The 27,532-nt window shown below is 45.4% G+C and overlaps 1 protein-coding gene across 10 annotated transcripts in view; it reads right to left on the bottom strand.

The window, feature by feature from the left end:
- Positions 1–27,532, bottom strand: part of HIPK2 (homeodomain interacting protein kinase 2) — a 141,683-nt gene that overhangs the window by 71,383 nt on the left and 42,768 nt on the right. For all 10 annotated transcript variants that reach the window (XM_054814346.1, XM_054814291.1, XM_054814355.1 and 7 more), the window contains exon 2: positions 24,964–26,062. In XM_054814346.1, the coding sequence (XP_054670321.1) occupies positions 24,964–26,062 (1,099 nt within the window). The remainder of the gene's footprint in view (positions 1–24,963; positions 26,063–27,532) is intronic.

Raw genomic sequence — 27,532 nt, 5'->3', positions numbered from 1 at the left:
ATGAGCCAGTAAACAATGATTTATAACAGTAATAAGCTGCAATAGGTAAGTTCCCAAATACAATTCCCTTGTGTACTTCTCCATGACAGGGATGGAAAAAGATTTTCCTTTTAAATACAAAGATCGAACCTCATGAAAGCATTAGCGACATCCAATAACTTCGAAAGCAAGTCCCATGCTTGTCGGGGACACGAGCCCCAGTTGCAGCCTGCCTTTGGTCCCATCCCTGAGCGTTCGCCCCAGAGCGAGGAGGAGGGAAACGATGGCTGGGCTCGCTCACGCATACAGGTCTGCAGAACTAGGGCTCCTGGGTTGCACGGTGCTTGGGGATGCGCTATGCCTTTTGTAAATAAAGCATCAGCTATACATCTATGTCCCTGGATAAAAAATGTACTCATTGCAAGCTCTGCATATCTCTGGCGCCAGTTTTCCTGCATTTAACAACTCCAGAACGCCCCCGACTATTTCAAGAAGGGATACCGAGGCAGAGCTGACAATTATTTTTCTTTTACAGCCTAGATTTGGAATAAATGGCTTGCAGGAATACAGAATAACTCCCTTAGCCCTTTTCTCACATGTCCTCACAAATTTCATACCTCAAAAAAAGCCCCTGCAACCAGCTGAGAGCTCAGACATAAAATGTGGCCATTAATGAAGATGTGCCTCTACTTCCAGAACGCAATTCGTTAGGAGAGGAGTGAAGGGGAGAGCAAAAAGGGGGGAAAAAAAAAATAAAAATCAAACGCAGCTCCCATAATGTTCACAATTACTCTATGAACCAGGAGTCCGGTTCTGGGGAATATGAGCAGTAAATTGCTGAGTGGCTTTCTAATCTAATTATTTCACTTGCAATTCAAATTATTTTCCAATTAAAACCAAGCTAATACATTCTGAAATGTAAATCAGACTCTATTACCTTTTTTAATTGCAATGCCTATACTATTCCCCTTTTCCCTTTAATTGATACAAGTCAGAGGGAGATTTCCATACATTCTCCTGCAGTCCTGTAGGGTTATTTCATGCTGGCCTTGCCCATCTCACCATCCTTCACCTCCGCCCTTGTTTCCACCACAGCGGAGGCTGATGCTTTCTGCTTAATAAAAGCAAAAAGCTTAGAGAAAGAGGCAGAGGAACAGCTCTTTTCTCTTAATACAACACCAGAGTCTTCCTGTTGCAGCAGCACAGAGGTACAGACAAAAGATGCCTGTCAGGTGCCAGCTCTTGCCCTAGAAAGAGGGTGTCTGTCCCCAGTTGGTGTGGACCAGCAAGCCCCAGTGCAGTTCTCCTATACTCGATGTCTGCCTTCTTCCAAAAAAAGAAAAGGAAATAAGCACAGAACATTTTGTCCATCGAGCCAGCCCAGGTCAGATATAAATACATAAAGAACAAGCAAGGAAGTCTCTTCCGCAAAGGGAAGCTATATTCAATTTAGGCAGGGCCCTTTCCAGACTGACAACTTCTGAATAAACTTGCAACGTCTATATTACTTCCCTTTTCTATCTGATTGACGAAATTCAAGGGCAGAGGTAATGTGCAGGATTAGTTCCTCTCACATCCTAAACTTGCCTCCTTTTTCCTGAGTTTCTTGCAAGTACCAATACTAATTCTGAGCCCAACAGCCACTCACGAGCCCCTCCTGCTCCAGGGTGAGGTGTCCCCACTCTCCCCAGGGCCACCGGTGACCTCTGCAGGAGCCCACCAGACCCCCGGGCAGTCTATGTGTGCCCGGGCCCATCGTAGCATGCCCCCACCTTCCCGTAACACTGGCGGAGGAGCACAAGGCATTCATTGTCACCCACTATTTTATCCGCATGTGATGGGAGCAGATAAAATAGCAGGTAACCGCCTCTTGACTCAGCAGTCCAGGTCTGCGTTAGCCCCAGCCTTCACTCCTGACCCCCATGGATCATAACGTGATGGATGGAGCTGAGCAAGACAAGGTGCCATGAAGGGTGGGCGCTCATTCCAGAAGTGAGAGGCAGCTCCCACTGCCCACAGGAAAAGCAAGTGAGAACCAGTGAAACCAAGCAGAGTTTCACACCCCATCAGTGCAGGCAGCTGTTCTGGCCGCAATGGGCTGCACTCTTAAGTTTTCCCCTTCTTCAGTCAGAAATGTGAATTGAAGTGGAAAAAAAAAAAGAAACAAGACACAAGAATAAAGTGCGGAAGAGGGTCACCCTGGCAGATGGTAACTGTACTGACACAGCAGCATGACCCCTCACCTTTATTCCACTATTAATAGAATAAATTAATAGAGACTGCAGATGTAGAAAGGCTTGCCCCGAATCCGAAAGGTGCCTAATCCAAATGCAGTGTGGATTTACACTTCCCACAGTCACACCACCTTCACCAGGGCTAATGGAGATGTAAGTCAAAGGAAACTACCCTCCTTTCTGGTGCAAATATGCTCTTTTCTGTTTTGTTTAACTTTTCAGCATTACCTTTAGGATGCTCTGGGAATTTTCAAAATTCAGCTTCACTTCATTCAGCAAACATCCATACTCTGCCTGTGCTTTTCCTACAGCTTGATATTAATGTTTGGATTGCTTTGTAGTTTACATCACTGCAACATACTAGAAACCATTTGGAGAATACAAGTTATTAATTAATTGCCCTCACACATAGACAAAAAAATAATCAATAGCATAGTTATTTTTTTCACGTTAGTCCTCAAATGAAGAGTTCCATCTGAAAAAAAAAAATCAAAATTCTCTAAAGTATTTAATATATATAAAATATTTAAAGTATATATTATGCATTTAGATTCTTAAGACAGAGAACTAGCCAGGCAGTTAAAAGCTGGGATGACTTTTGAGTCTGACCTACCAGCATCTTTAAAAATTTTATGTGGAGATACTTAAAAAAACCTGGCCATAACATACAGTTTTCTAGAAATCATCTCAGCAGGCAGGTGTTGATCTTTTATTCCTATAGAAAGCTTTTCAAACTTCTGTTTTATTTTATTGTTTAAGGAAGGAACAAATCAGGCCCAAATCTTAGGTGTGGAAATCCCAATTTTCAAAGTACTAGGGGAAAAGAAGGAGGACAAAAAAAAAAAAAAAAAAAAAAAAAAAAGAGACAAGCATCCACCTGGAGGAAATTTTCTTCAGGTGTCAAACCTAACATTTTCCTTGCATACAGATTCATCTTATTTGAGGCCAAGTCATCTCCAGCAGAGCACTGACCATTCTAGTAATCTGTCATACTTCAGGGACTAGTGAAATTTTTAGGTGTTTATTAACTCGTGAGTAATCTCTTCTTCATCCAGATGATGATAATCCAGCCTCTCCCTCTCCAGGATTTCCAGTGGCTGGCTGCAGCTCTCCACACACCAAAGACACTCCTCAAAACCACTACACCCCGTTATGTTTTTCTCTTCTTGGTTTTTAAGCCATGTGTTGCCTGGCACAGCCAGCCCAGAGATGAAATAACACTGCATCTATCCAAATCCCTCCTTCCCAACCGGTTTGCCGAACACGGGGTGTTTTTGCGCACTTGCCGTCCCTCCTGGGTACCAGTGCGGTCTGTGTTTTATTGCTTTGATCTCTTCAACTCCCTCTTACTACAAACACATTTCTGAGAGAAGCAGCAAGCATGGGGGCGAGTGCACGTGGAGGCGGTGGAGGGTTTGGTACTCAGCATTTAAGAACAAGGAGGTTTGAGGGAAAGATCGGAATGGGAACGACCCCACGCTGCCCTCCTGCTCCAGGGCTTCATCCTGCACCAGGCTGCCCATCATGCGGGCTTCCTGGCACAGGGGCCATCACCTTCCCCCCTGATTCTTCCCAATTTCTTCCCCCCATGGGGTGCTGAGGATTTCAAAGGGCTGAAAGACTCTGGGTAGCTGTGCACAGAGAGAGGATGTCCACTGGGGTAGCTCTCCGCTCCCCAGGGCCGGGGCTCGCACCTAACACCAACCACCCCAAGCCCCTTTGGGTGGGGGATGCCCCAGGGCCTGCTCAAAGCAAGAGGTGTAGAAAGAACACTGGCCCCAGAGAGGAAAATGCAGGTTGGGCCTGTAAAAATTAGAAAAGCATGAGAAAAAAAAAAAAAGAAAATAATGTAGCCTAGACTTCCTCGGCAGCTCCTTGTCAGAATTCAGGGAAATTTTGGAAGCAGATTCTCCTAGAGCTGTCGCTACAGTGAACCTGAACCACAAATAACTCCACAGCTGTTGCACTGGAGATGCAAGGATTTAATTCAAGAGAGAAGCAGTTCCCCTCACTTCAGTATCATGGAAAGTCACAGAGGTATTCTTCTCCTACCCAGGCTGTTCCTGCAGGTTTTCTCCCAGGAAAGCATAACCTAAGAAGTCACCTATCAACCTCCAAAATCACAAGAGAGAGAGATGAAGAGGGGTTTTGGTGTTGTTTTTTTTTTTTTAAGAATGTATTCAGTCTCTTTTAAATTTAGCTTGTTTTTAAACTCTCTTGCAATAACACTGAGGTCTAGAAATGCCTTTAAGTTAAACTCCAGATTCTCCTGGGCAGGTAGGATGTCAAAAAAAAAAAAGGCTCATTATAAGACTTGCTGAAAACATAAGGAACTAACAATATTGAGTGCATCTACACCAGTGTTTCAGTTGGGCCCTTTTGAGGCAAACCTCCCAGTTGCTCCCACTTGTTCTGCACTCACATTACGGAGTGGCCTCAGAGCACACGAACAGGCATTCACCCACTGAACAAGACTTAGTCCAAACCAGCCATCCCCCAAAACACCCCAAACATGGCTGCCAGGTCCTTGGCACCAACTGATTTACTCTGTAGACCATCTCCCACCAGGCCACACTGCTTGCCAGGGTACACAGAGCCACCATCTCCTGGGCTCGTTCTCTGCTGTCACACATTGAGAGTCATTTTACGGTTCGCATCTCTGTGCCCACTCCTGGAACAGCACAAGTTTCATTGTGCATCCCTTTGCGTGAGAGGACAAAAGACATTGGCCTGATTTATCACATGATAAAAGCCCATTAAAGCAGTAAGAAAATTAATTGAAAGGGTTAATACACATCTGTAACAGGCTATCCTGGTTATGACATTTACTTTCCCCGCCACAAGCGAGTTATCCGGTCTCTTCTCTAGAGTAAAGATAAATGTCAGCAGAGATCAACAATCATGTATTATAAATATACAATGCATAATTTTCTTCTCCTGCTGTTTTGAAGCACTGAAACTGCTTTAGATGACAGGCATGAAATATTTAGAAACCATTGGAATAGGATGTTCTGAATCCTCCTAAACTTTTAATAACTTGCAAATTGTGCTGTCACCCACAGGACAGCACCAGGAAGGTGCCCATGCCAAGCAGCAACAGCCAAAAACCAGCTCAACTCTTGCTGCACCAAGCAGGTACCATTTCTCACAAAGCAGGCGGCTGTAGCTGTTGGGTGTCACTTTGTTATACCTGGACAGTGGGGTCTTAGATGCAAAAGAAAATCTGCGGAATAATTATCTGAATTCAGCAAAATCTTACAGAGAGCTCTCAGTTCAAACGATGTTAACTTCTCACCGTCCGAAGAAGCGCACACAGCCTGCACAGGCAGGATCTGCTTTACAGTAGGCACACATGTGCTAGATAGCTGTTGTTTACTAGGTCATGTTGATTTTGCTTTCAGCTATGTTTTCTTAGGCACCCACGTCTCCTCATGTAGGAGTGCCTTAGAAATTACAAAATATTACTCCCACTCAACATGCACTCGTGTATGTATACATTGGGTTTGTGTGTACATAGCTATAGAGATGCCCACCATAAACAAACATTTGTATCCATGAGCTTTCAGAAAAACAAAGGTATTTTTCCATCCCTTCACAGGAAAGTACTGCACCCGAAATGAGGAAGAGCTACAGCCCCACCGCTTTCAGCCATCCCCTCATCCCAGCAGAATTTTGGGATCCCAACTCCTCCACGCCTCACTTCCGAAGGGATCGTGCTCAGCACGGCCCTGTCAGCCACCTCTCTCCTGGGGCAGATGGAGGAGCAAAAGGGGGTCCTGCCCCGCTGAAAGCCTTTCCCTGTAATGCAACTCGCTTGCAACTCAGCATTTCCCCACAGAGGGGCCTCCAAATGCACAGATAATTTCACTCTTCTCCTTCCCTGCCTTTGAAGCATCCCTTCTGCTAGCTGTGGAAAAGCCCAGTTTCTTGGAAAGCAGCAGATTCTTGCTTAAGATAGGAATTCCTGTTAAGGAAGCTGATCCCGATCAAGCCCTTCCCTTCTGCCCCGACCTCCACCCCAGTTTAGGAAATTCACCTTCCTGGAAATGCCTTGGCTATAAATACAGCCCTAAGAACAGCCTGTGACATTTTTCCCTTTGCTACATAAACTTTCTGTTTGCTGAAATCATCCCAACGAAAACCATCGCAGAATATAAACCGGGGAAAGTGGCGCTTTGCCGGAGAAGCGGCACGGGTGGCAGCAGGCGATCTGCACACAGACCATCGGCACACGCCTCGGCATGGAGCTACCTCATGTGTGGATTTGTGAGACCATAATATAACCTATCCTAAGGATTCAACCCCTTCCCCGCCACCCCTTGTGCTCAGTACCCTTCTCCCTCCGCACTCCCCCCCTCGCTGTCACCCCAGGTTTGTTTCATTTTGTAAGCAATGGCTTACAAGAAGCCACTCGGCGGAAGTTATTAACGCCCCTTTGGTATGGGGAAAATCTCATTAACGTCAGCAAAAGGAGGAAGAGTTCTGAAAAGCTCCCAGCTAATTTACTTTCTTTTAATTTTCTTGCAATTACAGTAAGCAGTGTAGCGCTCTCCCAATAAATGAGTCTTTAGCATTGTGGCAGCAGTCTTCTCCCCGAATCAATTCTCGCTCAAACTTTTAACCCTTTGCTAGTTTGCTGGAGAGAAGAAATGACTGTGCGATGCACCTTCCCAGAACAAATGGATTTCAGACATTTCCAGTAAGTTATCCACTCGGTGGAAAATCCCTGTTTTGGCTGTGCTTTTTTTTTTTTATTTTTTTGCTTTGCAGTCATCACAGCGGCACTGAGCTGGTGCTTCCCACATCCTTTACTTGGTATAAATTAAGTTTCTCTTACAGTAAACACAGTTCCTAAAGGCTGCAATCCAGTTCTTTTCTGAAAAGAGGTTCAGTGTAGCATATCCCACACACTGGCTGATTTTTAAAACTTGCTGTGTGATCTATTTTCCCTTACTGCTTTCGAAAGTTGAAGAGCAACAATTCTATTTCAGACTGCAGCTTATTATTTTTACTCCACTGTAAAAAAAAAGTTAAAAATGAAGGAAGAACGTTGAAGAATGTTTAAGCATACACTCTGGAGGGTAGTAAGGGGACACGGTTTTGGTTTGATTTTTTTTTAAATAAAAGCAAAAATTGTCCTCTATATAAAGCAAAATTGGATTGATTTTTCAACCACTAAAAATGTTACAATAAAGCCAACACCACCAAAATTTCATAGTGGCAGGTTTTCAATTAGAATGGAAAAAAGTTTGGGGGTTTTTTTTGCTAAAAAAATTTGGAGAAGTGGAATTGTGGAGGGAAATCATGTTCTCATTAGCCCTAAATGAGATCACTTATCCACATCAAAACAAGTCAGGGAAGTCCAAATACCATCATTATTTGATGGCTCTTTCAGTCAATACTTTTTTTTTTTTAAATTCTCAGCTGTGGATTCATCTAAGAACATTAGCTTTCCATTTTAATTAAGTTTCTGATTGTCAAGGCTCCAACCCAAATCTTTACAGTATCAACCCTAAAATCTAAAAAATCCCAACCCAAAATAAAAAAGAATCTGTTATTTTTTCCCCCTGCAGTTTGACCAATGTTTTTCACCCGTCCCTGTGACAGCACGCAGGGGAAGCAGGGACAGCAGGAGCCCCCAGGAGGTAACAGATCTCCTGCTCAGACATTTGGAAGTCTCTGCCCAGGTCCCACCAAGCACTGTGAACGTCCAGCCCTCCCAGTTGGGCACACTGCTGACACTGGAGCGGAGGGAAGGGCCAGATCAAAGCGGCACGAGACCTCTCCACAGAAAAAAACCCAACCAAAAACCATAAAACCTACCTGTCCTGGGGACTTCATAAAGGAAGAGGAAAATGTCCTGGCACATGCTACAGTACCCTGATTTTTTTTGCAGAGCTCTAATCAAGCACACCAGAACATTTGAAAAAAAACATTGTATTGATTAAAAATTACATTACACATGGAAATTAGGTGGTTAATGAACTGGTGTTTGACTAGACCCTTTGCTGAACGCATTTCAGCCAAGGGAAGCTTCTCGCACTGATTTGCAAGTTGCAGAAAACCCCACTGCTGCCAACATTTGAAAATAATTAAGTAGGACCTTTGTTGTCTGTGGAAAGAAAAGAAGCCAATAAAGACATATTTTTAGCTTCTTTTAAAGAATATTTGATCATCACAAGCTTCTTGCATGGATAAAACTGTGTCTGCACAATGAGAAAAGGTATCCACCAGTACGTACTTCCATGCACCAAGCACTGTGCTGAGAAATGATTCCTGCATCATTTATAGCTGGTCTACGAACTTCATAATGTTATGCATGGATAAGCTATACCAAATGCAGGATACTGAAACTGTCTCATTTGTCCAGGTCAGTCACAATCACATAATTAAATGACAGCCATAAAGAAATCTTCACTCAAACTTAGGACAGTAGGAGAAGGTTAATTTTCTTGTTTGCTAGAAACAGGCCAATCCCTTTTACAAGTGAAATCCAGGGGCGATGGGGATTTTCAGCGCTTCGAAATCAAGAAATCTGAAATGGGTCAGGAAAAGCAAACTCTGAGGATTTCACTGGAAAGTTATGCAACAAACCCCAGGGTTGGCACCCCAGCAGAAGTTGCTGTCAGGAACCAAATGCCAGCTCATGTTTTCCTCTTGGCTGTGGAGATACGAAGCTATCACAAACACAACTCTTCCACTCATCAATACTGCATCCTCAGAGCTGACAGCATTTCAAAACAAACTCCATTCAGCCACAAAAGCGTGGGGCACCAAACAAGCACATCTTCTGTCCCTTCTTGCCACCCCTTCCCTCTCAGGACCTAGAGCTCCTCAGCTGACAGGAGCATTAGAAAACCCCTTCTGTCACATGGTCAGAAATTTCTGCTCTCACTCAAAACACCAGGCTTGCTGTGCTCCTAACAAAGTGGTGTTCAAAACAAGGGTTGGCATGTGCATTTATGTGAAATGACTGAATGGCCCCACAGGTTGATAAAAGGTTCTGGAGTCTTTCACATACAACTAAAGTCATCAGTTTGAACCCAACCCAAATCAGTGGCGTCTGAAACTGGCTGCAGCTGGAAGACTGCTGGTGTCCTGTCTAACAGGGTTGGTAGCATCACTCTAACTCCTGGAAGACAAATACACAAGCTGTTTCGGGTACTTTACACAGAGACATCAAGACTCGGAAAGAAATGAATTTTGAGCTTCCTTTTTGTGCATGCTGTTTGTCCCACCAACACAGTCTGCTGTGGTAGCTGGTAGGCTCTTCAGGCTTTTCATGGATTGTGATAGACCCTCCACAACTAAGTTTTAATTGAAAATATCCTCCATATTACCATTTTATACAGTCCCGCAAACCATCTACCACAGCCTTGTGAACCGTGGCTTACAGGTGATGCTGATGTCTCCAAGAGAACATGCTAGAAGAGTCCATTCCTCCCACACCATGCAATAAAATCCTGCTAGTGTTAAAACTGAAGATCACTCCTGAAGAAATAATTAAAAAACCCCCAACAAACAAACCACAATAAAAACCCAACACCACCCACCTGTAATCTGCCCTTCCCTTCATCTCCCAAGGCCATGACCAATTCTGCCAGTCAAGTTTCCCGTATCAGCTCAAGGTTAGTAAACTCATTCCCCCACAAAAGACAAATGCGAAGACATAAGTTCCCCATCCTGTTTGTTTGTGTACAAACACTTAGCTTAAACAAAGCAAAACTGCATCCCTGCTGCTATAGCTCCCTCTGAAACTCACTTCTGAGAGCAAGGGCCTCCGACCAGGCCACAGTGGGACTGCCGCACAAGATGAGGCAAACCCAATTGTAAAGTCCATATCGAACTAAAGACGGTTCAGATTAAACCTCATTTTACTGGGATCTTCAAACCGGTCTAGTTTTAGCCCATTTTTACAGCCTCATGCTGACCACCTTAAAAAAAACGTCATTAACCTGATGAAAAGTGCTCCTTAGGCCCTACTTTCTGAACAGTACCGAGCTGCTCGTCAGCCCTTACCAAAATGACAGAGAAATAAGAAGAATGATCATCCCCGCGCGAGTTCCAGGCTTTGCCCCCGCCTCGCTGAGGCGGCAAACCCTGCTGGCTCGCTCCTGTTCACACAGCCCTGCACATGCTCAATAACACCATTGATTTTGTTTGTGCAGGCAGTGAGAATCCAATTTTAAAAAGCCACATTGATTCCCACCCATTAAAAACAGAGCAAGCTGCAGTATTTGCTAAATGGATAGAAAAAGACTGAGGTCAGGGTGGAGGGGTGGGAATAATGTCATTACCCCGAGCTCGTTCTGAAGGACAGAGAATTACAAAAATGGACAATAAAGTAGTAACTGTTTGACTTTACATTTTTTTGTTGTAGTTTCTAAATTACAAAAATAGCAATTCAACAACAAGAGAGTACCCGGGCACAGAGACAAGGGATGCACAACGGAAGGCATCCAAGAGCATGTAGCTGTGATTAGTTGCATTTGGAGCATGAAGACACGCACGCAGCGAGAGAGGGCACAGACGCAGGAACTGAGAGAGAAGCCCTGCGAGTATCTCCGAGGGCCCTGTCTGCTTTTCAGTTCTTTGTTTTAGCACATTAAACAAACAGAGCCATCACACAGGTCACTGAGGACCTTCCTTCTGCAACTGTGGCCCCAGCTGCACTGCACACAAAAACTATCATTATTCTCTAATGGCTGCACCTTTTGGACAATGATTCAGTGCTTTTTTTTCTCCTTTTGTGCAGTGCCACTTAGTCTTTCGCTTCATTTTATATTTTATTCGCACACTCTTGAAAACTTCATGTAGTGACTAAAAATTCATGAGGAAGCCCTAAGTAGGAGCCCCCGCTTCCCCCCCGCCTTTTCTAACCATAGCGAGCAGCTAAGTAGGTACTGGGCATATATCGGTGCTGCTGCAGCAGTGAGGGGGTAGGAGAAGCTGCGGGGCAGGAAGGGAGATGGTGCTGCAGCCCTGGGGGTGCTTCCTCACCCCAGATCTGGGAGCACGAGCTACAGACGGTGCCAACATTGGGCACCACGGCTCATCGGTGCTCAGCAAACGTATTCCAGAGCGGAGACACCCCACACCTGACACAGTGGCTGTGCTTCGGCTCAACACCATGCACTACGCAGCCGCCAGCCTGCCCGCGTGTTGCAGAGCAGTCACTCATCTCTTCAACTTCAGCCCGACGATGTGAACAGACAAGTGCTTGCTAGCATTAGTGAGGCTTTCATAATTGGTCCCAGCTGGTTAGTTGTAACATGCCTTGTTGTTGAGCAACTACCTACTAACGCTGTCAGACATCCCCTGGTTGCATAAGGAGGGTTAGTATCATTGTTAATCACAGGCTGCCACCAGCCTGAGCCACACTGTGCAGCTAAGAAAGCCTTTAAGCTCCTGGTCAGTCAAGGCCTCGTTGGAAAATCTTGTGCCAGCTTCAAGGAAAGCAAGCTCAGACTGTAGCCACAGCAGCCTTCCATCCTTTCTATCATGCTATGGTTCCTGCAGCACCTCTGCCCTCTCTCCCCTCTGACTCTCGCAGGGTCTGCTGCCACAGCCAGCTAGCTGCCAGCCCTCCTGCCACTGCACTGGCCAGCACGCAGAACCCTTGCTCACACGTGCACTTCTCTGGTGTGCACATGGGTATGGACAATGACGGCATGGCAGACGTTTCAAAGCATCGTGAAGAAACATACCCCAGTGCCCAGCCATGCCATTGCTGGAAACTGTGACGGCAGTAAATATGATAGCGTGGCACAGCTTCAAGCATAACCTAAAAGCTAAGCAAGACAATGCAGTATCAAGTAAATGCATTGTTCCTGGTGCGGAAGGGAAATGCGCAACAATTTGGATCTCTCAGAAGGTAAAAGCATGAGGTAAATAGAATGGAGGTGGCTATTTTGCCAGCTACTTGAGCATACCAATGGCTCTGAAAACTTAAGGCAATGTTTGCAACCATCCCCACTCCCCCAGCCCTCACTTGCCATGCAGTTTGATCTGTACAATACAGAAAGGCAGTTTCTGCAGAAAACCAAGCAGCATCCCCTTCTTTCTGCCCTGCCACTGGGCTACCGTGACAGACCCCTTACAATAAAGTAATGGCTATATTTATATTCTGCAGGATTCTCACACGATGTAAAACACCATTTTGTGGCCAGTAATTAGTCCCCAGGCTAAGAGAAAAGCTGTGAGTGTGTCTAGGAGCTAGAGCTCCAGGGTTGCTCAAAAGCACAGACCTTGAACTGGAAGTGAGTCTCTTCAAATCTCACATAAGACCACACCGCAGAATTGGGCTGAGAGGAGCAGTCTATGTGGCTGTACTGGCTGTCTAGAGCAACTGTGGCCTTTGCCATCCTCATCTTTCATCTGAGCCAACCTCTCATGCTCTGGGTTTGCTCCTGCTTCTTCCCTCTCCAACTTTACTTTGGCTGCCCTTCAGAGCCTGAGAAGGGCATCAAGGTGCTATGAAAATGCCCTGACAGTTTACAGGTGGGAGAGGTGCTGCTGCACTTCCTGAGCAGAAGGAGAAGGCTGAAGGCTTGGGCTCGTTCAAGGTCCACCTGACAGGACACTCCCCACCTGTCAACAGTGTCTTGACACTCAGCTGCCACATGCTGCAGATTGATCCTTTTTCTAAGATGTGAGCTGTCTCCCCATGCATGCCCAACACCTCTGATAGCCACACTGGAACAGCAAATATACTGCAATGCTTCGTACCTGCTACCACCATTCCTCATTTTAGTGTAGCAATTCAACACATGCTTTAATGTTACCCATGTCTCTGGAAGCCAAGAGGGCCATTCACGTAAGCTTAAGCTTAGTTTCTTTTGCTAGATCATAGGTACTGATGCTGGAAGGTAATTCTCTAAATCCAACGTAAATGTTTAAAGTTTATTCCCAGAGGATTTATCTAGACATAAATATACAGATTAAAAACAAGAAAGACTTCAGGGGCTTTTTATTACCTTCTAAAGTAGCCAGGCACATGGATATTTTATCACTCTTTTGTATCTGCTTTCTTCCAACCGCACAGTTCAGAGACTTCATACGGATCAGAGGCAAAGTTCAGACTAGCACTGACAATTTCATTAAAAAAAAAAAAAAAGAGAGAGAGAATTGTGTTTTCTTATGTTCTCTGCTCTTTTATTGCTATTTTCAAAATGAAGAACAGACCCTATCAAAGTGCTAAGGGCTGAAAACATAACTCTAAACGATACAGGAAACCCAACTTTGTGCCAATCCATTTTTATCATCTCTTTGTGGCCATAACAAAGCTGAGAACAAGAGCTAAACAACAGAGGAAAAAAAAAAGAATAATTTCAACGTCATTTTTTTGCTGAAAGTAACATCAGTGACAATAGCAAGAATCCATTCAAAAGACAGAATGTTATCTTCCAACCCAGTTAACATGCCTTTCTTTCGCTCATTCATTGTACATCTTACACATCAAGCTGTATTTTGACCTCACTTACAAAGGAATATGTTTGGAGCCACCGCATCTCTGTATGCATATTGGCATTGCTAAGTAAAATCAGCCTATGCTACCTTTCCCTTCCCTGGTCCCTCACACACCTGCCAAGAGGAGATAGGTTATCAAATGAGCCTCCAGAAAGCATTTCCAGAAACAATAACATGGCTATCTTATGCTTTTACTTGTGCTCATGCAACCCTCCAGAATCCAGTCCACTAATTTAAGTGGCTAACAACAGTAGAAGCCATGTTTTTGACAACCATGGGGATGAGATTGCTTAGGTGAGCTTTTATTTTTGATACAGACTTTCACTATTACTTTATTTTACCTGCTGAAATCAACTGGCAGCATTTCATCATTAACTTTTTAGCACAGTAACCAGCAAATTCAGCTAGCCTCAGCTGAACTTGTTTACCTTTTAGATTTCATCTGTCCCTCTTAATATTGTTGTGAGCATCAAAGGAATACTCCATTTTCCTCTTGGATGATTATTCTCTGTTTGCAGTCTCCCACTGGCAAGTAAAACACTCTTAAGACAAAATAAATTGACACTTTTTTTTTTAAGCCATCAGATACTTCTACCACCCCACCATCCTGGACTTTCTTCCGAGTGCACAGCTCTGCATGGAAGCAACTAGTTGAAGCACGAATTCTTACCATGACGGATCCAAAAAAAGGCCATCAGCTTTCCTTCTGCACACCAGCTGTCACATTAATGTGTGCGCTAGCCCTTATGGTCACGTGTACCATTATAGTCTCCCTTACCCTTTTGTTTAAGGGCCTCAGCCACAAAAATCTTTGTGCGTTAGATGCTGTAAACACAGCCCCGCTTCAGAAAACATGGCATCTGAGGAGCACAGCGTAAGGTAAACAGCAACAGACACCTACAGCTAGGCTGGAGAGGATGGGGAGAAAGCATGGCGTTGCTCAGCAGTATTACCACAAATGATCTAATCGTACAATCTGCAGTTTAGACACAACTCATTACAGTACTGCTCCTCCTGTTGTCAAGTTAACCGAAACATTGCTAACTTTTCCTCATCTGCTTCTACGTGAGCACGAGCTCCTGTAACAGACAATTCTTCTCCTCCTCTGAAGGCTTCAGCTGGTGAGCTTCCCAGGCCTGGGAGCAGCCCAAGTCACCAGGCTTATCTGAAAACTACCCCAAGCCTCCCACAAAGGTAGAAATTCAGTGACAACACTATGAAACTTTCAGCACTTCCCATGTCTCACCAGGCCTGGAGTACTACACTCGTGCCTGAGAGCCTCTGCTTTGAACCAGCTGGGAATGGCAGTGGTTGGCAAAAAAAACAAACAAAACAATAAAGAGTTAACATAACTCTTTGAACCATAGAGTTTCTGATTCAGGCCAAGTCCCACATCTCCCCTGCCTCCACCCCTGAGCAGGAGCCCTTGGAGACAGACAGTAGGTTTCATAGCAGGTAGAAGTCAGCTACTCTCTGGTTAACGCAAACCAGTAGTCAGGGACAGAGGGAACCAAACCTGAAGGTGCACCCAAGCATTGATCCCATGCAGTCACAGCAAAATAAAGGCAAAACCCATCTGCACAAAATAATTTGTGTCTCTGCAAGTAAAACAACATCTACAATTACTTCTGTCTTTCAAGAAAGGAAAGGCAGAAGTCAAGCTGCCACTCAGGGACTCACAGTTTACTTTCCAGCCCATTGCAGGAGAAGCACGCTGTCCTGTTTGGAAATCAGCTGTCTCTGGTTTTGAAGTCTCTAGATAGCAAGAAGGGTGAAATCTCATCTTCTTTCCTTCCACAATCTTCCCTTATACAGGGAAGGATGACTTCTAGGTAAGCATTGCCCATAAGAGCATTTCTCCTCTGCCCTTCCCCTCTCTAGGTTCCTGGAGCCACTTCCCTTTTATTTATTCCTTTCAGAAGCAAAAATTTCTCACAGTATATACACACATGCCTCTCTTTTGCTTTATTTTTTTTTCCTTGTAAGGCACCACAGAATAACCATTGCATGACCTACCCTAAAAAGCAAAGGACATTTCCTTGACCTTCCTCCTTAAACAGGTAACAGCTGTGGCTCTAACTGAGCTTAAGTCAGACCACAAGATTAGTGTTTTTCAAGCAAGATAACCACTCTCAGCTGCTTGAGAGTTGCTCTTTTCCCTAGCGTGACCTGGAGTAGGAGGCAGTTACTGAACTCTCACCTGAGAATTAGGTGCCTTTACATTATCTTAGTCTAATTTGAAGCATCCGTGCAGCAAGTGGCTTGAGAAGTTAAGATAGAAACTTTGGGGACTGAAATCACAGCATTCAGGGGTCTGAAGCTGGAGAATGTATAACCCCATACTAATTGTAGTATCTTTAGGTAATTTCTCTCTTCTGGTAATGACTCATTCATTTATAAACCAACGTCAGTCACTTTTCTAACCTCATTGCCAATAAGCAGCAGAGCAGAAACACTTTCCAATCAGAAAATGCTCTTCAGTGTAATACAGCTTTTCAGTCCCACTGTGCTGGGGCCTAAAACTTGTGAACCTAATGAATGCACAGATGTACGCAGTAAGCTTCCTCCATGTTACACTTAAATCTATTGCCTGCAGTGAGCAAACGTACAAGGGGAGACAAAAACCTGATAGGATTTAAATACGTAGTACTTGAGCAAAGCATCCCTGAAATCCTGTGCAAACTGTGTTGCTAATGCTGCTTTTTCATATTCAGAAGTGCAGATGATGAATCTCACTACTTGTAATTCTGATTTTTGCAGTCGAGCACCCATCTCATGCCAACAGCCCCTCACCTCATTCTGCTTCTCAGCAGTCACTGTTGCCATTAGCCAGCTACTGCCCTGACCCAAGCAAGTGTTGAAATAAGCGGAGAGCGACATGGAAAATCACACTCCAGAGTGTGACTGCAGTGCCCTCTCCTTCACTGACCACCTATTGCTGGAGTAACGTCTGTGGGTCACCACACTGCTGTTCCTATGAGCAACTACTGCTGCTCTGCCACTGGAGCTGAAAAAAAGAGCACCCTTTGCCCGCTCCATTTCCTTTGCACTTTGCGAGGAAGCTACTTGAGTGGGAGGAGAGAAAGGAGAGCAAACACAAAACCACAGAAGTAAGCAACTAGGAGCAGAGACCAAACTTTATGTCTCTTATATACATGCAAACAGCGGACTCTGATTACAGCCAGCCCTTGTTCTGGCCCTGCTAATTCTACCGTCACTCACAAGTACCGCTGCAGAAGCAACTGCCTGTCACCGTACTGAGCTAGGTTATTTCCCAGGCCGTGCTCTGAGCACAGGTATCTTTACCAAAAGACAGTATGTCTTTTATGTACTACAGAGACGGAGCCTCAAGCGCTACAGCCAATAGCTGCAATGGGAGGGTTTTGATTTCTCTTAGGTAAATAGCTCTTTTTAAATAAAACAAACTAGCCATTTGTAGCTGTTTCAGACCTGCCCTGGTACGGTAAATATGAGTGTGACCTTGATTTTTCACATCGTTTCACCAGGCTGCAGCCTTAAAGGGACTTATTGTGCTTATAAAGCTTGAGAAAGAAAAATAGACAGCAGGAAATCCTGTGACAGGCTTGTTTTGGTGATCATGTGAGAGAGATGGTAGCAAGAGAAAAAAAAACCTCCAAAAAACCCCTAAGCACAAGAACACCTGTGGCCAACCTGCAAGTGGAGAGACTGTGACTTCCAAGCCTCTCACTGATCCTCTTGGCATTACCAAAATGACTCTGGCAGCGAGTGTAGAGAAGGTAGGGATTAGTTTAGGATTCAGCATTGGGTTTAAAAAAAATAAAAGTTCATGGATGTTTATTTTGGGAATACCCAGATGACTTCAGGTAGCAGTACGCAGACAGGTAATGGAGTCTATTTGCACGCTGCCCCCTCTCTGCAAGCCCTCTCGAAAGCACGCGGGAACTCCAGCTCAGCCACATTTGAAGAGTATTTGTTTCCAAACCAGAAAGTGTTGCTTTCAGAGCGCTCAGCCCCAGGCCTGGGACTGCGTAGCACTGGGTGGTGTGACTGCTCATGGAGGGAAGGTGTGCTTAAACAGGAAAGTTATGGGGGAGAGGGGGTGGAGGGAGGGAAAGGGGGAAGAGGAGCGCTGTTCTCCAAAATCATGTCCCTCCAGAGCTCATGTGGAGAAAAGTGAGGAGCTGCCCCAGCATGGCAGGACTGTGTCAGAGCGGGTGGTCAACCCCTGAGCCCTGGGCAGCAGTCCTGCTGCTGCCGCTCTGCTCCTGCTCCTGCTCCCTGCCCGCAAAGCACTGCCCGGGCCGCAGGCAGCACTGCCATGGGTGAATGGGGCTGCCTGCATCCAGAGGGCTGCCTTTCCCTCCATGGGGATCACTGACACACTTGAAAACTGAGGCAACCTTGGAAAAATGCTCTTTTATTAGAAGAAAATTTGCATTTACATTCTTTTTCCTGTGTTTTGCTTGCTCTTTTGCACAACTGCCATTTTCCTAAAAGAGGGATCTTTGCTTAGCTGTTCACCTGCTCCCAGTGCTCATCCCCCTCACCCGAGGCCATCATCCTGCCACTTGAATTGGTCGCACTGGCAATCCTATCCCCTTTCCACATCTAAAAAGAGATTGCAACTTCAGGCAGGGAAGAACTCCTAAGAAACAAACACCCTTTTTCACGCAAGTATCTCTAACGGCGATGGACAAAGGAAAAGCAATGCGGGAACGACGGTATGGTTAACAGGTGGCCCAAAGCCCAGATTTCAGGGTGCTCTTAGGGTCTCTGGCTGTTCCAACAATTAATGGTGAGTGTGGCAGCCAAAAACCTTTTTATTTAATTTTTTGTTGTTGTTGTTAATCTGTGCTTAGTGGGACTTTGCCAACCGGTTCCCTGTGGTGTTTTACCTCATTGGACTATGGCAGAGGTTTTGCAACTCCAGCATACTGGTGAGGACCAGAGCCCCTCACCTGTGGGGTGGCACCAGCTGACGGAAAACCAGTGCTCCTGACTCTGGTACCTGCCTCTGACTGCCTTTCACGTACTTGTCTCTGATGTACAACACCCCTCATGGATTGAGCCCTGCTTGTGGGGACACAGGTTCCTTCCTTTCCAGCCACCAAGACAAAACTGAGATTTGCAGAAGGAATAATTACTGTCAGTCCCCTGTCTCTGCCATATAGGAGCTGTTTTCAGAGAGGGGAGAGGAGACAGAACGGACTGGCCCAGCACTCAGTCGAGATATTTGATTTTTCACCAGTCAGACCCAGATGAACCAGAAGGAAGCAGCACAAAACTTCTCCCCCTCCTCAGGCTATCGACAACTTCTCTTTGCTGGGGAAAGCCTCCCTGGCAGGTTCCTTGCAAACAGCCCTTTGTTACAAATCTTCTTGAGCCCAGAGGTCCAAGAACTACTTGGTTAATAAATAAACAAAGCCCTCCTGTGACAGCCTTTGCTACTCTGCACAGGGATGCAGGGCTCCTCTTGGAGCAAGGCCAGCATCATGTGCCGGAGCTGGGCAGGGAGATGCTGCGGTGTCACAGGGAAAGGCACAGATCGCTAACTTTGACAAGATAAAGGAGGAGCTGGTGAGTCTGCTCAGAGCAAAATAAAAAACACCTAGGGAAATGGTAAGAAGGTTTCATCAGAGAAAACCTTAGGGAGACTCCGATGTGAGGAGATTGTTCAGGCTGAAATATAGGCTTTTCTGTTTTAAATTAGACCCCAGAAAGGGAGTTATTTTGGAATATATAGTGTGTATCTTCTGTTGAATGCACCATGGGCACAACGTCAGTTTATCATCCCTGCTCCAAGGTGATTTATATACAAAGGAACTTGGCAAAGAACTTTGCTTGAGTTTTGTGAAACAAAAAACCAACCTGCCTGACCAGCACAGAGATGGGAAAAAGCCAAAAGCTTTCAGCTGAATGTCTGTTCCCTTCCAAGACTCGGTGGTCTGGGTACAATGAAACTGAGATTCAATTAATCCTGGTGTTGGCTTTGCAAAAAAAATTCAACCGAATTTTGGTTCTGAAAAAAAAAAAACCCAACTCCAAACTCCAAGTGTCCTTGGGAAAGAAATTAACAACTGCTTAAAATAGTGTATCTTGAAGTTTGCTTTCCTCCACAAAGTCTTCCGCAACGTATTGCCTGTTCTGCAAGCCTGCAGTTCTACCAGGTGTGATCATCACTAAGCGAAACCGAGCTTAGACTTCAGCAATGAACTTGGTGGTTTCACTCCAGTCACCAGAAGAAACTTTTCTCCTCAAACCATTTAGCTATCCTGCTCTTTACCTTGGAGAAGCAGAGTCAGTAAAGCAGTGAATGTTGCAGGTAGGACTGAAACAGACTGGCAGAGCAATGAGGCTCCCACAGCTGCAAAAGCAGTCAAGTCTGAGATAGAGATGTTTTTGCAAGTCTGGAATGGCAGAAGATTTTGAAATGTAAAAGTGCGCTAACACTGTTATACAAGGACGTAACAGATGCCAATTCAGTGAGTAAACTAATAAGCATAGCCTATCACTGCTGCCATTACTACTGCCTCATTCAAAAGGCAGTTTAGGCCAGAATGACACATACTCTGAGTCACACAGTGGGGAAGAGGTCATGACACTGCTCGGGAATCTACCTTGCTTTGGCTCCCTGTCAGCACAGCTAGAGGACGGACTGACACCTGTCATGGCACGATGTCCATGTGTGGCAAGACGGACCCAGTTGAGCCCCCTGCATCCCTCAGGACCCGCACTCACCCAGCTAAGCATGTACAGCCAGTTAAAAAACACACACGCACACAGCCTCATTATATACTCATATGTGCAGTTGACAACATGTGCATAGGCCTTTATGCCTGCATATTTTCTTGCAGTGTCTGAAACTAGACTGATAAACACCTCTTCAAGCTGATACTCAGCTTCATTCTCTGTTATCCAAACATTTCATCAAAGGCCACTTACCTACAAAGCAGACATCTCAACCCCAGCCAGACACACCACATACCAAAGCCTTTTGAAAACGAGGAACCAAAACTACATTTATCTGTTAATAGTGCAGGGATGACAGCCATTATTTTATATCTGCAATATTTTGCAAATTCTGAAAGACTTAAATCTCACAAGGTGGTTACGCCGTTAATTAGTGAAACGCCGTCATCCCTGGGGTGCAACACAGCAGCTGTTTCAGCTGAGCAGCAAAGAAAAGCCAAGAGGGCAAGGTAGCATAGTGGTAGCGTCCCCAGGAGAAGCCCTCCCACTCTGAACGTCCCAGCGCTGCCACCCCACGCTAGGGAACCGCTCTGGTTCCAGCACAGGAGGACTGCAGCTCTACCCACCAGCCCAACCACCCCCTCTTCCACCTGGGTGTGTGAGTGGGGGCTCTAATGGAGGGGGTGTCTGTTCCAGCCTGAGCCCTGCATTTCTCAGGACGAGGGTTTTCCCGGGAAGCTGTTCACACATGGATTATCAACCCAGAAGGGATGTCTCTGGTCATTCATCCCTCTGACCTCCTGCAAAACAGAGACCACAGAGACTACCTCAATGAGCTCCCCTTCAAACTGCAGCATAAAACATAAAAGGAAAAAATAAAATCCCATGAAGATACCCTGTGATGTAGCTGCTATCGCAGCTTTTTGATCGGTTGCTCTGTGAAGAGGACTTCATTTCTAGCCTAAGTGCATCTGGCTAAAACTGCCAGCTGCAAAGCCCCGCTCCTGCACTGCGAGCTGGTTCCTCGCACAGGCACATCCAGACCACGGCTGCATCACCACGTACCTCCATGAAGGGTCACTGATCAGGCCCAGGCCGACTCAGCTGGTAATATGTGACAAGACAAAGGACTACAGTGACTGGAGGGCAGGCTGGGACCACTGTCCCAACCAAGGGAGAATGCTCGAATGGCCACCAGCCAGGTCCTACAAGCGCAGGCTAAGGATGGCCACATGAGAAACGCTTTGCACCACAGGCTGAAGATGGGTGGGAGGAAGGAGGCTTATCCTCTTTGCAGCACTCTCCCTTTTAGATGAAAACTCTGACCACAGAACTGACAAAATCTCTGACTTGGCTGGAGCAGCGGTGCAAGGAGCTGTTGATGAAATGGGGACTGGGCAGGAGAGCCCCTGCATGGCCCACCAGCACTGGCGGGGAGTGGGGGGAGCAAAGCAAGCATGACAGCGCTGGAGCTGTGCAGCCATCGGGGACAGGGGAGATGACCATGTGCCAGTGTGGGTCGGGTGGGTGAGAGGACCCTACCCCTGCTTCCCAGTCTGCTCTGAGATCATTCCCGTTTTGGCAAAGGACTCAGGACCAGGAGCTTTAAGCTCTCACAACGGCCATGACGTCCTTGTCATTTTGGTGTGGAGCCAGCAGTAGGGCCCAGGCTGTGCCTGTCCCACACCCCTCCCACGCTCTTCCTGCTAGGCTCCGTCTGGTGCTCATCCTGTGTCCTGCACGTGTCCTGCCTCCCTCGGGCCCCTCTACAGTCAGGAGCTCCAGATCCTTCCGGAGAGCACTGGCTTAGCCTGGCAGAAACACCCATGGTGGGACAGAGAGGTCCTGATGTTGGGGCACCCAGCAAGGGCCCCCGAGCTTTGCCAGCAGCGCAATACCAAGTCTGTTCCTCTCACAAGAAACTGGGCTGAGGGATCCAGCTCATCTTCAGGCTGCTTTACATGGCAGCAGCGGCAAATTGCTCACGTAAAGTCTGCAAGCAGCCCTGGGACTGTCTTAGCTTATGCTGGGCTATGCAGATATGGGCCAAGAACAAGTATGGAGTTTGTTTTCTGTCTTCCACCTCCGGGAGAAGAAAATAGGCCTATCATTTATAGGAAGAGGAAAGGCCTTATATTGCAAGGATTTGGCCATCACATTCTTGAGAGTAGTGTTTAAACAAAACAAAAAACAAAAAAAGAGGGAAAAGAAAAAGCAAGTTGTTAATAAAATATGGGGACAACCTGGGAATTTGCTCCCAAAAGCCCATTATAAAAAACCTCCAGCTGAGAGCTGACCTCTACATTATATTCGCCAGCGCTCTGCCTTGTCTTTCCTTAAATGCATGGGGCACAGGGCTTCTGTCACTTCTCTGGCATGCCTGCTTAGCGTCTGAGAGGTTTTACTCTGAGGAAGCTTTTCCTTCACGTTCAGCTTAAATGTGCCATTTCTTGAAGTCATCCCCTTGTCTTTTATACTCTAGCAAGCAAAACAAGTGTAAATTAAATGGAAGACACATGAAATCTTTATAAAGCCCTGTGTTTCCCCTAGCATGAAAGTTCCTTCTCTTTGGAGTGGAATGGGTCTTTACTCTGTGCTGTATTTTTTCCCCATCAGAAAACGAAGAATAATATAAATTTTCCTCATGACTTGAATTTAGCTTCATCAGCAGCCCCCTGCTGATGTAATTCAACCCAATGAGATTTTTCTTTTTCTTATTTTTATTCCTGGTGAGCTGCTGCCCCTTTTCCCCTCCTCCCATCAATTCAGGCATGGAAAACAAAGGAGGAATTAGACAGAACTTATTATCTAACAAGCTGCAACTTCAGACCGGGCAGGAATAACATTTAAAATATAAAAAGCAAATTTTATCAAGCCTTTTCCTCCCCAGAGACTGCCACAAAAATATTCCCTGTTTGTCGCTGAGAATGAACCATTTTTCTCTTTCATTTCTGCTTTCTGTCACATATTTCATTTTGGCTGCCCCTTCTGTCTTTCAGCTAGGGACCTAGGCTGCTAATGCAGAATCACAGATAACTCAACAACAAAATGCCTGTATTATCCTTTTTTTTTTTTCCCCTTCTTCTAGTCTGCCAGGTAATTGCAACCCTAAAAGCTTTTGCATATTTACCACAGAAACACGTCTCTTCTGGAGGATGGGACTGTCATCAGGTAGAATATTTCATTTAATAAGCCTCTTCTGAGGTATAAACTGGGGTTTGGGATTTTTTTCTGGCCTCCTTCAGAGCAAAGGACAAGCAGATAAAAATCAGCTGCTGCAGTGCTATCCTGTCAAAGTTCCTCTTCCTCTGAAAATTAACTCTTCCCAAGCTCAGAGCTCAGGTGGGCTTTGCCACTGTGATGTTTATGAAGTAGGAAAATGGACTGTTATCAACTCATGCCATTTTTTTGTCCCCAGTCCTCCTCATGTATAAACCAGATTTATTTCCTATTTACAAACAGAGCAACTACCCTACTTTTCTGTAACCCATCTGATGAGCTGTGGATGCTGCCAGGACTGATTTTCATTAAATCAGTCATCAAGAAGGATCACATTTTCCCTCTTTGCCCCTGTTTCACAGAATTACAACAAAAACATGGCCCGAACAGTTCTAAATTCAGCTGTCATCTAAAGACAAATGCCCTTTTTTTCCCCACCCCTGTTTCCCCCCACTCCTGAGGAAGCAGTAGAATTGCTTTTCTCTGTCCTTGGGACGTTGAATTAAGCTGACTGGTACCCAAGAGAGGGTCTGAGAACATCTACAGAGTCTGTGTCTTGGAGTCAAGACAGAGGGAGAGGATGACCTTCCAGCAGGTTACGAAAAGAAGCTGCTTTGCTGAAACTGTACAACAGACTGAAGAGGGATATGGCTGGTTCACATGTTACGTTTCGGGCGCACCTACGCAGAGGTCAGTACTCCATCCTAGCACGTAACATACCTGTAGTTAAAAGCACAGAGTAGGAATCGACAGTCCACAACAGGTCCTCAGTCCAACACCAAATTACTGACAATACTCATTCATCCCTACCAACAGCTTCCCACATGGAGAAAGGTGTTTCAAGCCCACCTGGAGCAGAGCCGACGGGAACCAGTCAGAACACTCTCATTGACTCTAGGAAGCTCCATAGCCTGTGTGAAAACTACTCCTTGACAAAGCACCTTATCCTTGTAAAGTCCCTGGTTTCACATATGAGTAAAGACTGGAAGACATGGCTGAAATATGGATTGATTGTTTAGGTTAAGGTATTTCTGAAAGCAAGAACCTACTTGCATTGACTTGGAAAGGAAATGTGGACTCTCCAGATTCACCCCTTCTTCTGGAAACAGTCCCAGAGAGAACAAAGTACTGAGAGAAGTGAAAGGCTTTCTAAATTGTAACTGATAGACTCTGTTTTTACAACATTTTATGGTTATTTACAAATTTACAATGGTTTTCAATGCAAGTAAACTCCAAGAGGTTAGGATATTTTTTTTCTATCACCGACAAGTCATTCTAAGAGCCATCCCCATTTAGGATTAAGGGATGACTCTCATTCATTTACAGGAACGTAGGAAAATTCCCATAGGTAAAACACTTCTAGTTATGTTACATGAGCCCAGTCTCTTACCTGTAGTATCTGGATTGAAGATAGGTAGAACACACAGCTTTAGACACATGGCTAGCTGAACCAAAGTCTATGACCTTGACCCTATATGGCTGTCGGGATGGGTCTACCAACATGATGTTCTCTGGTTTGAGATCAGCATGAATCAGTCCCAGGCTTTTCAGCTTCATTAGGGCAGTTGCTACCTGCTGGAGAATTGGTCGAATGTACTTAAGGGGCAAGGGACTGAATTTGTTTTGTTTTAGGAAGTCATAGAGGTTCTGCTCCAACATTTCAAAGACCAAGCACGTGTGATTCTTGTGCTGGAAGCACTCGTACGCACGGACAAAGTTGTAGTCATCCGCGCTTTCTGTGCTCAGCCGAGCCAGGATGCTCACTTCAATCTGGCCTTGCCGGGCATAGGAAGGATGGTTCTTTAGGATCTTGATGGCCACAATCTCATTAGTGCCACGTTTCCAGCATTTGACTACTTGTCCGAAGGTTCCACGGCCAAGAAACTCTAACACTTCATATGTGTTGGTCATGGAACAGAGCACCTCATGTTGCACCAGCTGGTAATCCCCTTCGCTGTTGGAGCCACTGTTTTTGGAGGTGGCCGTGGAGGTGGTGGCGGTGGCTACAGTGGCCCCACTGGCATTGTTCTGAATCATTGGTGGATGCTCTTCAATGATCTGCACGCTGCTTGTGTTCTCAATCTCCTCACTCTTGCGCTTAAGTCCACATTTTTGGTAGGTGTCCAGAAGGCTCACAGTGCTGCGACGCATCAGGTTGTGTGGCCCGCCCAGTGTTTGCCCAGACACTGCAACCACACCGGAAGTGCTGTTGGCGGACGTCACCACGATGTGCCCCGTGCTGGCTGGGAAGATGATGGTCTGTTCGTAAGGGATGCTCGGATTGGGGATCTGGAGGGAGGCGTTGACGGCTGCTGCGGCGGCTGCTTGGGAGGACTGCACGTTCTTGCTCTGGCTGTAGACTTTGCTGTGTGTGCCGTACCCAGTCATATCCCAGTTCGAACTCGGCTCCACTTTCAGTTTCTTCACGCTACAGAAGGCACTTGACTGAAGGGTGTGAGGAGAGAAAACTTGCACATGCGAGGCCATACCTGCAATACAATATCAGAGTGAAACCACAGTGTCAAGATGCCTTCCCCAGCTTTTTTCATTTGTTCAGTAGCAGGAAGGGAAAATGGGATACAGACTTCAGATACAGCTCATGCACACACACAAAAATCAAGTTCTTCCAGAAATATGTATTCAACACAAATAAAATATTATGCTCTAAACTAAATCATCACCCCTGCTTGAACTATACTAACGACAACCAAGATTCCTGCTCTCTTGCTCTCCTCAGTCTCATTTTTAATAACAGGAATGTAAATGTTATTTTTACCTCCTCTGCCTAAAGAGATTCCTATTCCCATTATCTCCAGGAATACATCTAGCTCTCATGAAGAAGCGGTGTCAAATAGTGCAAAGTATTCTGCCCATGGAGGCCAAATCTCAAACCCTCAGGCTCATCCTATATTAAACAGTTTGGTGGATCTGACTTCAGCCCTCCGTTTAATCCCATAAAACCACTGTGTAGCTTCTGGCCTGCAGAGAGCCAGGATGGGACCAGGAGATGATACACCGTGACAAAATGGAGGTGCGCGGACAAAGTTGAGGAGCCAGGATAGAAGCAGCAGATGATGCTTCAGGTTGCTTGCCAAGCCTGCGTGTGGGAATCATGCACAATGCTGGTCTGTGCTCAGGGACACTGGAGATGGGAGTTACAGAACATGAGCTTCACTGTGAGCTCTCAGTTCTCCCATATTTATAAAATTGTGTTCATCTTTTCTTATTCACAATGACAATACCATCACTGGAAAGCAGATCCCCTTGAAATGAACAACATTGTTAATGAAACAACGTACACATTAGCATGTGGCAGAATTAGGTCCTAATATAACTTTATTTTTTTAAGAAAAGACAAAAAAAACTATTTTACTGCACGCTGCTTTGGTTCCAGAAGAGTTAATGATCTTCTAAATCTTTATTAAAAAAAAAAACAACAAAAAAACCCCCACGACCTCATAACCAAAGTGAAAATAAAGTATCACTGAGACAGACTTACTGAAGGATTCTGAGTAATATTCCACTGAAACAGAAAATGCTCTTATTCAGAAGAAAGACAGAGAAGAGGACATCTAAGTCCTGACTTGCTGCCAGCTCTCCCTGCCCAGGGCAGCGATGAGGCAAAGGTATTGTGAATGGCACAAATCTATGAGGATTCCTGGGGAAGGAGTCAGCGCCCGGCAGGAGTTAAAGCAGAAAGGCACAGCCTCCTTCACCCTTCTATCTGTCGTCAGTGTTTCTTTTTAATAAACCAGAATGACTAGGGAAGAAAAAGACAATATGCTGAGCTGGCACCGTTGCTGAATTATTAAGCACAAACATAACCTTGACTTGTTTTCAACTTTAAAAAGTTAAAAGCTGAATGAATGCTTCAGTGACAAAACCACAACAAACTCCGCAGTGCACATGGATGACTTCTTCATGTGGAGACCTCAGAGTATCTAACACTCGGCTCCCTT

Source organism: Grus americana, chromosome 1 (genome assembly GCF_028858705.1).
Source record: "Grus americana isolate bGruAme1 chromosome 1, bGruAme1.mat, whole genome shotgun sequence".
Classification (NCBI taxonomy): Eukaryota; Metazoa; Chordata; class Aves; order Gruiformes; family Gruidae; genus Grus; species Grus americana.
The sequence above is the reverse complement of the archived record's forward strand: the minus strand, read 5'-3'. Positions and strand labels throughout refer to the sequence as shown.